The sequence below is a fragment of the Physeter macrocephalus genome, chromosome 12 (assembly GCF_002837175.3).
Source record: "Physeter macrocephalus isolate SW-GA chromosome 12, ASM283717v5, whole genome shotgun sequence".
In the NCBI taxonomy this organism is placed as follows: Eukaryota; Metazoa; Chordata; class Mammalia; order Artiodactyla; family Physeteridae; genus Physeter; species Physeter macrocephalus.
The window spans coordinates 10,243,736-10,256,340 of NC_041225.1; the positions used below are offsets into that span (position 1 = coordinate 10,243,736).

Below are 12,605 nucleotides of genomic sequence, written 5' to 3' on the forward strand. Positions count from 1 at the left end.
GATCCCACGTGCCGCGGAGCGGCTGGGCCCGTGCGCCATGGCCGCCGAGCCTGCGCGTCCGGAGCCTGTGCTCCGCAACGGGAGAGGCCGCAGCGGTGAGAGGCCCGCGTACCGCAAAAAAAAAAAGTGGACCTTAAGGGGAGAAGAGGCCACTGTGGTTTCCTTCCATCAGAAGCCCAGACGTCTTGGGGGGTACATAACCACCAAACACGTGATAGACAATCATAAATAGTAGCTACTACTAAAACCCCTTATTATGCATGTGTGTATGTGTTTGTATGTATGTTTGTACATGGATCGCCCCAGTACCGAGGCATATGGACCCCTCATGCATCTTATAGTATAGTGGGTACCAGCTCCTCAACCACCAGAGCAGTGGTTCTCACTGGGGGGCAGTTTTGCCTCTCCAGGAGATATTTAGCAAAGTCTGGAGACATTTTTGCTAATCACAACTGGGCCGGAGAGTGGGAGCTACTGGCAGGGATGTTTAGCAGCATTCCTGGATTCTAGTAGTAGTAGTAGGTAAAGCCTACTAGTTCTCTAGCCCAAAATGTCAGTAGTGCCACGGTTGAGAAACTCTGTGCAAGCACCCTACAAGCCTGCCATGTCTAACAGCCCATAAGGTCAGCGGATAGTATTCTTAAAGACCCAAAACTGCAGCACTGTCCCAAACCAGGATTCAGATCGTCTTCTCTGGGCCACCCTGACATGGTCTAAGAACATTCCTGGTAAGCAGCAAGAGTGAAGAAGTGTTCGGTGTGGATCTTTGTGACTCTAAATAGGGAATCAGATGCTGGTAGAGTTGGTGGATTTTAGGAACACTTCTTCTTTTGTGTTTCATGGGGCGAGGGGTAAATTTGGGACGCTTCTCTTTAGCACCTGATAGTGGTTGTAGAGAAACCCTTAGCACTCAAGGGTAAGTAAGCTCCAGCCACCTCAAGCGTCCCTACAGGAGAACAGGGCCGTGTATGTATTCATTCAGCTTCTGGGTGGCCAACCCTGTGCGAGACAGAAAAGGAGAGAGAAAAGGCCATCAGAGCAAAGGCTGTGGGGAGAAGTGGAATTTTCAAGAGGACAGTGTTATGAAAAGCTTTCTGACTCATGTTGTGGTGGAGAGTGTGGGATTTGAAGCCAAGAGACCTCAGCTCCAGCTCCTCATAACGTGGGCAAGTCATTTACCCTGAATTCACCTCCAGTTAGCTCGTCTGAAAATTAGGACAGTCACCCTGACTTGTCGTAACAGGGATGCCGTGGAGATTAAACTGGTTTACGTGTGTAAGTCTGCTTTGAAAACTGCCAGCGTAGCACAAAGGTTGTTGTTCACTGAGGAAATGAGTTTAACTCACTAGACCGATGTTTGTCCAGTGCCGTTAACTTGCCAAAGGCATTTAAATCGCGGTTAGTTCATCTAGGAAGTGTAGGCTCCTGGGAAGGGAAATAGGTGAGTGAGGGTGTGAAGGAAGGAAGCAGATAGGATCAGCAAAGCACAGGGATGGAGATGACATTCAGTTGGGGGGAGGGGCAGGGCACCAGAGGGTCCCGAGTGGAACTGTCCTTATTCATTCCCACCTCCCATGACCAGGCATCCTTGGCCCTTCCAGCTGCTGTCTGCCACTCGCTGGCCCTTGGCAGATGTGTCCTTGGGTTATTATTCCTGCCTGTGGATACCTTTTGGAAAGCCCAGCCCCTGCCCTCTCAGTCAATTTTTGTGGTTGATGGAGAGCAAAGGGGCACCGCCCATCCTCCTTTCCTGACCTGTGCTCAGAGCTCAAGGCCAAATCATGATTTTTCTCCCCCTCCCCTGAAAGTGAATGACCAGAGCAAGGGATGATTCAAAGGCTTCTTTCTGTCTCCTTGGGAAACTCTTCCTGGAGCCACCACATGCTATTAGAGCTCGAATTTTCAAAGTGGCCTCAAGAATTCTACAGAGAGGCTGCATGGCTGGTCTGCTGCCCAGAAGCACCATATCAGTGTTGACACTCAGACAACATGTGTATTTTGCTCCTGGCAAAGACTAATGGTTTGCTTATGAAAATAATAGCTGCCATTTATCAAATGTCTTCTACGTGCACAGCACTGTGTTCAATCCTAGACATTCATTGTCCCTAATCCTTCTAACAACGTGTAATGTTAGTGATAATCGCCTTGCTTTATGGATGAAGAAACTGTGGCCCAGAGTTGTTAAGACACTTATCCAGGGTCACACAGCATAATTGGCAGAGTGAGAACCTGAACCCACGAACACTCAACTCCAGAGCCCGTCACTGCCTCTCCACCCATTCTCTCCCAGACTCTTGCCCAAGACTCTGCCATGCTGGGGTTGAGGAGAGGCTTTTCGTTTAAAGACTGTGTGTGTGTGTGTGTGTGTGTGTGTGTGTGTGTGTGTGTGTGTGTTCGGGATTTATTGTTTGGTTTGGGTTTTTTGCAGTAATACATGGGAGAGGGTAGGGTACAGGAAAATCTTTTCAAGATCGAGAAACACTACAACGAAGTAAAGATTCACATCCTTGAATATGGACAGATATTACTCGTGACCCTGGAAGTGTCAGGCAGATGGTTTTTATTCATTCATTCACCAGATAGTTCTGGAGAGGCTGTTTATTTGCTGGGGAGTGTTGTGTGTGATGCTGCAAGAGATGGAAGTGAACAGGCAGGATCACCATCTGGGAGCCCTGGGTCCCTTGATGAGCCTTGCTTGTCCCGCCACTAAAGACCCTCACCAATAGGGTCTTTGAACACTTTGGTCAGTTGTGCTGTCATGTTTTTACCCCAGAATGACGGAGGGGCTGGTGGCAGTAGTGGTTGTCAATGTATGCTCTGCACTCTTCTGATCTCTGGCCATTGACACAGTAAGGAGCATGCAGGTAAAATAAGCCACGGCCGTCCCTCCCCACCACAGAGCGCCTCCCTGCTCACTTGGGGTGCGTGAGAGGCCCCCGCTCACCAGCTGCATTGTTTTCTGTCCCCTGTGCAGTACCTGCAGATGAAATGGCCCCTCCTCGATGTCCCCACCAGCGCCACGGTCAAGGATACCAGGTCACCATCCCCAGCACACTTGGTAAGTCTGTTTCTCCCTAAAGCATGGAAGGGACGCTCTCGCTGACTTGTCCCATGTCCCTGCCTCCACCTTCCCGCGGTTCTAGCAAGTATTGCCCCAGGCATGTGAGCCGAACGGTCAGGGGCACGGCAGTTAGGGTGTTGCCCGTGCACGACCCCATCGCTGCCACCTCGGCACGCGCTCATACCACCCGGGATTTTGTGCGATCGGAAGTGCCAGCCCTGTCCCTGGCTGGTGACCCCGGTCCTCCCCTGCCGCGCCTGCACCTGAGCAGTGGCGTTCTGCATTCTCTCCTCTCTCTCCCCCTGGAGCTCGGTCAGCAGCCCCCTGATTCTCCTGCAGAGCTGCATGGCAACAGTTGAAGAGGCTCTTCTATAAAGGATGTTAGAGAAAAGAATTAAATTAAAACATAGGCAAACAAAAATCCCGAGGGGCGACTGAGGCCTTCCTGCCAAGGTCCGAGGCAACACAGCCACAAAGGAAGGTCTGGAGCGTCCTGGGAGGAGGAGCAACGAGATCTGACAGGTCTGCTCGCCTCTGGGCTTGCAACAGACTGAAATCGTTAGGATAGGAGATGTTCCCAGCCGGCACCCTGCATCCCCTTCTCCTGGACTTTCTAAGGAGCCTGGGGCAACCCACGTGCCCCACAAGCTGACTGATGTTGTCCCCTGTGCAGTGGATCTCAGAAACACAGAGGGTCCAGTTAGAAGGAACCCCAGCTGGTGTGACTCATCCATTTTACAGACAGGGAGACCTGGGAATACATGATGCTTCTAAAACTTTATTAGGGAAAATTTCAGTGGTTCCCTTCACCCACACTGGGTTGTTTTCAAGCAAATCCAGACAGAGTATTTCATCTCATTCAGGACATTTTAAGATATCCTCATAGTCCTTTTTCGTTAAAAGCTTAGAGCCTAGTTGAGGAGAAGGAAGGTATACGTAGAGAGATACGTAATGGCACAGTGAACCCGTATGATTTCCAGGAATCATGAGACCAGCTTACAGTGGCAGAGCCCTTGGTAGTTCACAAAGCAATGTCATGTGTAGTTCTGAGGTGACTGTCACAGCCATCCACTGGGGAGACAGGTGGGGGTCGCTGTTTCACAATCTCTAGGAGAAACCAGTGAGCAGCAGGGCCAGCCGTCCTGTGCAGGCTGCCCTGCGAGGTCTGTGTCCAGTCACCAAGTCCTGAGTAGCCCGTAGGGCCTGTGGCCCTCCAGATTCCAGGACAGCTCGGGGTGGCCGTGCACGAGGTACAGGTGCCCTCTAGTGGTCAGTCATTGTGGAGGACATGGCATCCCAACCCCCACGCCACAAAGTTGGCTTGTCCCCTCCTAGCACAGCTGTCTCTAACTGTTTCAAATCTTTGCTCGTACCCCACCCATCCTGTGGCATCCCCCAGCCAGTATCCTTCACGTACTGTCTGCGTATCTTCTAAAATCTTCATTTACATTTAGAGGAAGTGAATTCTCTTTAAAATTAACACATGGACTCTTTGAGTTTCCCATCCTCCCTGTTGCACAGGGCAATCCAGCTCTGAAAAATGAAAGAAAAAGCCTATGTATGGCCCTCCTCCTCCTGTGATGTATCATCTTATTTCCCTTCTTACGTTCACCGCCCAACTTCACACAAGAGCTAGACCTTCCACCTCCATCCCCGATCCATTTGCCATCTAATACCTAGTCTAGTCATTTGCCCAACTTTTTCTCAACCCTCTGCTTCCTATAATTCTTTCATTGGCTCTGGGAGATTGTATTAATAGACATTATCAAGGTTTTTTTGCCCTCTCTAAGCTTCCATTTTCCTTCTGGCTTCTTTTCCTTAAATAAATCAGCTACTTATCCTCACTTATTATCTCAGTGTAAGTGGCATGAAAATATATGAAATCCCTAAGCTCTTAACAAGGTTCTCTACCCATAGTTCCCACTGCCAGGCAAACCTACAGCCACTGCAGATGTGTGTTACACGGATATGATCTCAGGACTGCGGTGGAGAAGGAGCTCATGTTTTGTCTGAGAGTGGAAAACTGGGAACAGTGGATACATTACATGGTAGATAGCAAAATGGATACTTTCCTAGTACGTTGTATATTATTATACTCTGCACTCTAATATAGATAAACAGAAACAGACCTCAAAAACTTAAAGAACGTTCCTGGGAGAAAACCTTAACATTAACTTGAAATTCTGTAGACTGGGAGAAGACCACCATTTTCCATTTTCAAGGCAGAGCTTCTCATTCTGACTTCTGAGATACACGTGTGTATGTGTATGTAGGAGCCAAACCTGAGATGCCTGTGTGTTGGAGGTTGTTTATTAAAGTGGGCTTGAATCCCAGCTCCACCTCTTCCTACTTGTGCAGCTACAGGAAATTACCTCATCTCTCTTTGCCTTGATTTCCTCATCTGTAAAACAGGAATTAGAAGAGGACTTGACCTCAGAGTTGTGTGAAAATGAGGCCGCGCATTGTAATGAGTTTAGAGTTGTAACTTGCACAGAATAAGACTCAGTGGTGGCTAGCTGGCTACTATCACCACCACCACCACCACCACCACCACTAGCACTGCTTTGATGAAGAGAGGGAAAGAGCAATTAAAATAATGTTCATTTAGCAGACTAAGAGGTGATGAAGGCTCGAATTATTAGGTGCCAGATCAAATAGACACATTGCAAAGGTAACGGAGGTAATAAGCCTGTAGAATTTAGCATCTGCTCTCTCAAGGATATGATTTAACTGGTCTGGGGTGGGGCTGGTATCTTAGTTTTCTAAGCTCCCCGGAAGATTCTCAGGGGCAGCCAGAATTGAGAATCACTGCCCTCAGCGCATATCAGAGGCAAAAGGGAAGGAGGGGCCAGAGACCATCCGGGTTTATTAGATGCTGGATTCTGTAGGCTGCAGGCGTAAGCAGAGAAGCAGGTTACCGGAAGTAGTTGGAGGTTTGGACGCTGGCTTTTTTTATTAGAAAAATGAAAACACTTGATTATGGAATTCCTTTTGGAATCATGAGCAAAATATTTTAAGATGAGTTTGGCCCTGGGAGAAGGGCAAATGGAGGAAACAGCCTCCATACTTAGAGAGATGCAGTAAGTCATGTGGAAGCTGCCTGTCAGGGAACTGTGTATAAATAAGCCGTAACTGGGCCAGGGTGGGGATGGAATGACGTGTTATTACCACTTGAATTTTTATGCCTTCGAAACAAGCTCTAAAAACTAAGTATCCCTGCGTGTAGACTGTTACCCTGATCCCTCACCATGGCCCACAGGCGTGGTCCCTGTCATTCCCTCCACCCTCTCCCCGAACGCTGTGCCCAACCACACAAAACAAATATACGCGCTTCCGGAGCATAACAAACCCAAAGATAGGACTGTCACCTCTTTTGTTCACATTTGTTTACCTAGCACCCGTCATGATGCCTGGCATAGCATAGGTACTCAGGAAGCATTTGTGAATGGATGCAGAATCGGTGATCTGGGGAAAGGTAGATGCCTGCTTCTGAACCCCTCTCTGCCCCTGAGTCCAATTCCTCTTCTCGTTAAGGATTTTTAATTAAATCTTTTTTTTTTTTAATTTTTTAAAATTTTTTGGCCACACCGTGTGGCATGTGGGATCTTAGTTCCCCGACCAAGGATCGAACCTGCGCCCCCTGCATTGGAAGCACAGAGTCTTAACCACTGAACCATCAGGGAAGTCCCTAATTAAATCGTTTTTGAAACCAGAAAAGTAATGCATGTGTGTGTAGAACACTTGGGAAAATGCAAAAGTACACAGAAAAAGACCTGTAATCCCACAACCCACAAGCATTTTATTTCAGTCTCTTTTCTGTGTGTGTGCACACCTGTAACTTGCTTTCTAGATGATGACTGAATGCTTCTTTTAACCATAGTGAACACCCTGTTTTAGCACTAAGCTTTGGACCACGCTCAGAAGCAAGGCGCAGAGCTTTGCATCCAATGGCTAATGGAAGGCAGGGCCTGGAAGCCCTCCTAAAGGGTGACTGTCTCACTGCTCCAGAGAAGTAGCTGAGCTGAGAGCTGAGAAGCCTGACTGCTCAGCATGCCAGTTCTCGATTAAAAACATTCACCGAGGGCTTCCCTGGTGGCGCAGTGGTTGAGAGTCCGCCTGCCGATGCAGGGCACACGGGTTCGTGCCCTGGTCCGGGAAGATCCCACATGCCGCGCAGTGGCTAGGTCCGTGAGCCACAACTACGGAGCCTGCGCGTCCGGAGCCTGTGCTCCGCAACGGGAGAGGCCACAACAGTGAGAGGCCCGCGTACCGCAAAAAAAAAAAACAAAAAAAAAACATTCATCGAAGTTTCCCTTTTTAAATTGTATAGTTTCTCCATCTTATAAATATACCCGTGCAGACCCCAAAACTCATCATATAGCCTGTTGTTGTTCCATTCTACCTCCAGTGCTGATTTCAATTCCTACTACACAGTATTCACTTTTTATTTGGATATAAGTTGAAACTTTCAGAAAAATTGCAAGAATAATACAATGAACTCCCATATACTTTTTATCTAGATCCAGAGATTTTGCCCCACCCTGCACTCCCTCTCTCTCTCCCTCTCTCTCTCCCCGTCTCTCTGTCTCTCACACACACACACACAGACACATGCAGTATATATGAGTTTTTCTTAACAATTTGCCATCAAGTTGGAAACATTGTGTCCCTTTACCCCTAAATACTTCAGATGTATTTCTTAAGAAGAAAGACAGTATCTTACAATGACCACAGTACAGTTATCAAAATCAAGAAATTAACATTTCACATTACCTAAGCCACAATATATATTCAAATTTCAGTAAATGTCCCAGTAATGTCTGTTAAGCTGTATGTGTTTCTTGGTCCACAGTTCAACCCAGGATCACAGGTTACATTTCGTTGCCAGTCCTTTAGTCTCCTTTAATCTCGCAGAGTTCCTTAACCTTTCTCTTTCCTGACCTTGACATCTTTGGAGAAGTACAGACCAGCTATTTTGTAGAATGTCCCTCCATTTGGGTTTGTCTGAGGTTTCCTCATGGTTAGATTCAGGTTGTGCATTTTTGGCAAGAACACCACCGCACTGATTGCGCCTCTCTGTGCATCACATCGGGAGTCCGATGTCCATTTGTTCTTATTTATTTATTGTCCGTTTGTCCCAAAGTCGGTGATGTTGGCTTTGATCGTTTGATTAAGGTGGTGTCTGACATGTGTTTCCTCTGTGAGGTTATTCTTTCCCTTTGTAATTAATAAGTGCTCCGTAGGGAGAGGCTTTGAAGTTACATAAATGCCCTGTTTCTCATCAAACTTGCACCCACGATTCATGGCAGGCATTGAAGATTACCGACCTCCATCATTCCTTTATTAGTTTCTGCTACTGAGATTTAGCTTTTCGGAAACTTACTTGTGTCTCCCAGCTCTTTACTCTTAGCGAAGAGCAGAACGGACTTCGTGGCAAGTCAGGTCTGTGCACTGATGACACAGATGAAAAAGATGATGATAGAGGACAGAAACTAAAAACCAGTCTACAAATAGTGTTCCTGAAGAAGAGACCACACAACCAATAAAAACGGCAGTGGGCAATAAGAAAGTGAAACTGGGCTTTAAAAACAAAAACTAGGGACTTCCCTGGCGGTCCAGTGGTTAAGACTCCGTGCTTCCACTGCAGGGGGCATGGGTTCCATCCCTGGTCGGGGAACTAAGATCCCACATGCTGCACGGCATGGCCAAAAAATAAAAAACAAGTAAATAAATAAATAAAAACAAAAACTCAAGTGTATAGCTTGAAAGCACTCACCTGAATTCTACAAAGTAAATGAAAATTGACATTTACCTAGACACGTCCTGACAACAGTCTGAATTGTAAGGGTTTAATTTGGTTTTATTTTTTTCCTACAAGCATCTATGCAGGAAGGAAAAGGCCAGTGTCAAAGGAACAAAAATAAAGGTAAACTCAGGATTCTCTTTTGCTGCCTTTAATGCCAGCAAAGAGTAGAAAAGGGAGAGTCTTGATAAGGAAAGATTTATACCAAGAATTTTGTGCCCAGTCCAATTTGCAAAGACCTCAGAAATGTACCACTGCTTCCAAGAAGGACCTAAAGCACATTCTAATTCCCTGCAGCATTTTCTCTCTGCTGCTGCCCTCCAGAGACCCTGGATTTATCTTCACATCTTTCAGAGCCTTCAGCTTACTGCTTGCCTCCTGTGAGGAGCTCAGAGAATATTTGTTAGTACGTTAATATAGACTCTCATCCCGTCATTTTCTTCTCTGCACTCCAGTCCACCGGCTTCCTGGGGGTTCCTCAAACACGCGGAGCATCCTGCCCACCTCGAACCCAATGCGCTGGGTGCCTTCTGCCAAAACACCCTTCCCACACATCTCACTTCACTGCCTTCGTGTATTCATTCAAAAGTCATTTTCTCATTGAGGCCTTCCCTGGTCAGCGTGTGTAACTTATAACCCACACCTGCCTCGCTTCTTATCTGCCGTCCCTGACTTGGTTTTTTCTCCTTAACGTTTATCACTATCTAATATTTTAGTTATTTATTTATTTGGCTTATTGTCTATCTGTCCAATTAGAATGTACCTACCGCAAGGATAGGTATTTTTATCTAAAAAGACAAGATTCTCTAGTGCATTCACGAGACCTAGAACTGTGCCTGGCACATAGTTGATGCAACATAAATACCTGTGATCCGTTTTTTCTGCAGGGCCAATTAGATCAGCAATCCAGCCATGTCGTCTGAGACCCAGGTTCTTTCCACCTCTGCTTGTTGGCCTCCAGCCCTTTGACTGTCCAACTCGGTCCCTGCTGTGTAGACAGTCTCCACAAACATTTACCCAATAAATGAAAAGTGTGAATTTCCATTTCTCTCAAATTCTGTATAGGAGACATATGTTCAAATTTCCTTTCTTTAATAGGATATGATGACAGAATTGGCAAAGAACTTACATTTTGCCTTTAAAGTAGTATTTGTTAGAGAGTGGTGTGTGTGTGCACAGAGAGAATTGGGAGTTTTTTCCCTCAACTTTAAGTTCCTGTTTGCCCCTGCTTATATTATAAATCCACCGCTGTGACTGGACTGGTATTTTAGGAACAAACCAGTTTCCTTTTTCCCCCAAGTCCTACATTTAAGCATATAATCTCTTGAAAACAGTTCTGGCCCACTAAAAGAGAAGGTTTTCTCAATCACTAAACAGACGATTGACTGTGGATAGAGCATATTTCTTGAACATATAAAATCAGGTACAGTTAGCAACCCAGTGCACCTCTGAGGATCTTTTCTGGGCAGCCTGTTGGGTGGTCTGTGTCTGCTTTGTACGTGATAACCACAGAATTAAGGCTCCTCTTTGCCTGATCTAAAAAACGTTATCCTTCCGATTGCTGAAATTCAGATCAGGAAGAAAAGGAGGTAGTGAATGAACACTAGGAACAGGAGGCTTTGTGAAGGCCTCAAAAACCAATTCCTGAGAGAAGCAGGCAGTGGAGAGTGGCAGGGCCTCATGGAAGGACGGTTTGTGGAGAGATGGCTGATCCATCTGTGGTGGAGCGTGGGCTTTACTTAGAGCTTGGAAGAAAGTCATGAACAGTAGAAGAGAGGATGTATTGCTTCCTCAGGACCAGGAGTTTCGAGGAGAACTTTGGCTTGGACCAACCCTAGAAACAGACCAAAATAGACAAGAAACACTTGATCTGGGAAAAAGGGGTGGGTCTGCGTGATGGGCTGGAAGGATTCAGGTCCAAGGTGGCTCTGAGATGCTCTTCTTTGGATAAAACTGGACTCGGCTACCTTGCCCAGGGAACACCTGTACCCTGGGTTGAGCGTGCTCTTTGCACTGCAGAGCAGGCTGTCCACTGACTTCCCTTGTTTTTTCTTTTAGTTTTGATTTGTTTTTTTGAATTTTTGAATTTTATTTTATTTTTTTTTTACAGCAGGTTCTTATTCGTTATCCATTTTATACACATCAGTGTAAACATGTCAATCCCAATCTCCCAGTTCATCACACCACCACCACCACCCCCTGCCGCTTTCCCCCGTTGGTGTCCATACATTTGTTCTCTACATCTGTGTCTCAATTTCTGCCCTGCAAACCGGTTCATCTGTACAGTATTTCTAGGTTCCACATATATGCATTATATACGATATTTGTTTTTCTGTTTCTGACTGACTTCACTCTGTATGGCAGTCACTAGGTCCATCCACGTCTCTACAGATGACCCAATTTCATTCCTTTTTATGGCTGAATAATATTCCATTTAATATATGTACCACATCTTCTTTATCCATTCGTCTGTCGATGGGCATAGAGCTTGCTTCCATGGTCTGGCTATTGTAAATAGTGCTGTAATGAACATTGGGGTGCATGTGTCTTTTTGAATTATGGTTTTCTCTGGGTATACACCCAGTAGTGGAATTGCTGGGTCATATGGTAATTCTACTTTTAGTTTTTTAAGGAACCTCCATACTGTTCTCCATAGTGGCTGTATCAATTTATATTCCCACCAACAGTGCAAGAGGGTTCCCTTTTCTCCACACCCTCTCCAGCATTTGTTGTTGGTAGCTTTTCTGATGATGCCCATTCTCACTGGTGTGAGGTGATACCTCATTGTAGTTTTGATTTGCATTTCTCTAATAATTAGTGATGTTGAGCAGCTTTTCATGTGCCTCTTGGCCATCTGTATGTCTTCTTTGGAGAAATATCTATTTGGGTCTTTTGCCCATTTTTGGATTGGGTTGTTGGTTTTTTTAATATTGAGCTGTGTGAGCTGTTTATCTATTTTGGAGATTAATCCTTTGTCCATTGATTCATTTGCAAATATTTTCTCCCATTCTGAAGGTTGTCTTTTCGTCTTGTTTGTAATTTCCTTTGCTTTGCAAAAGCTTTTAAGTTTCATTAGGTCCCATTTGTTTATCTTTGTTTTTATTTCCATTACTCTAGGAGGTGGATCAAAAAAGATCTTGCTGTGATATATGTCATAGAGTGTTCTTCCTGTGTTTTCCTCTAAGAATTTTATAGTGTCAGGTCTTACATTTAGGTCTCTAATCCATTTTGAGTTTATTTTTGTGTATGGTGTTAGGGAGTGTTCTAATTTCATTCTTTTACATGTAGCTGTCTAGTTTTCCCAGCACCACTTATTGAAAAGACTGTCTTTTCTCCATTGTGTATCATTGCCTCCTTTGTCATAGATTAGTTGACCATAGGTGCGTGGGTTTATCTCTGGACTTTCTATCCTGTTCCATTGATCTATATTTCTGTTCTTGTGCCAGTACCATATTTGAGACATGCTATTGGTAATTTCATAGGGATTGCATTGAATCTGTAGATTGCTTTGGGTAGTATAGTCATTTTCACAATATTGATTCTTCCAATCCAAGAACATGGTACACCTCTCCATCTGTTTGTATCATCTTTAATTTTTTTCACCAGTGTCTCATGGTTTTCTGCATACAGGTCTTTTGTCTCCCTAGGTAGGTTTATTCCTAGGTATTTTATTCTTTTTGTTGCAGTGGTGAATGGGAGTGTTTCCTTAATTTCTCTTTCAGATTTTTCATCATTAGTGTA

General features: G+C 45.4%; 1 protein-coding gene across 1 annotated transcript in view; it reads left to right on the plus strand.

Annotated features, from left to right (window-relative positions):
* Positions 1-12,605, plus strand: part of TCF7L1 (transcription factor 7 like 1) — a 163,913-nt gene that overhangs the window by 136,555 nt on the left and 14,753 nt on the right. The window contains exon 4 of the mRNA XM_024129855.3: positions 2,975-3,058. Within this exon, the coding sequence (XP_023985623.1) occupies positions 2,975-3,058 (84 nt within the window). The remainder of the gene's footprint in view (positions 1-2,974; positions 3,059-12,605) is intronic.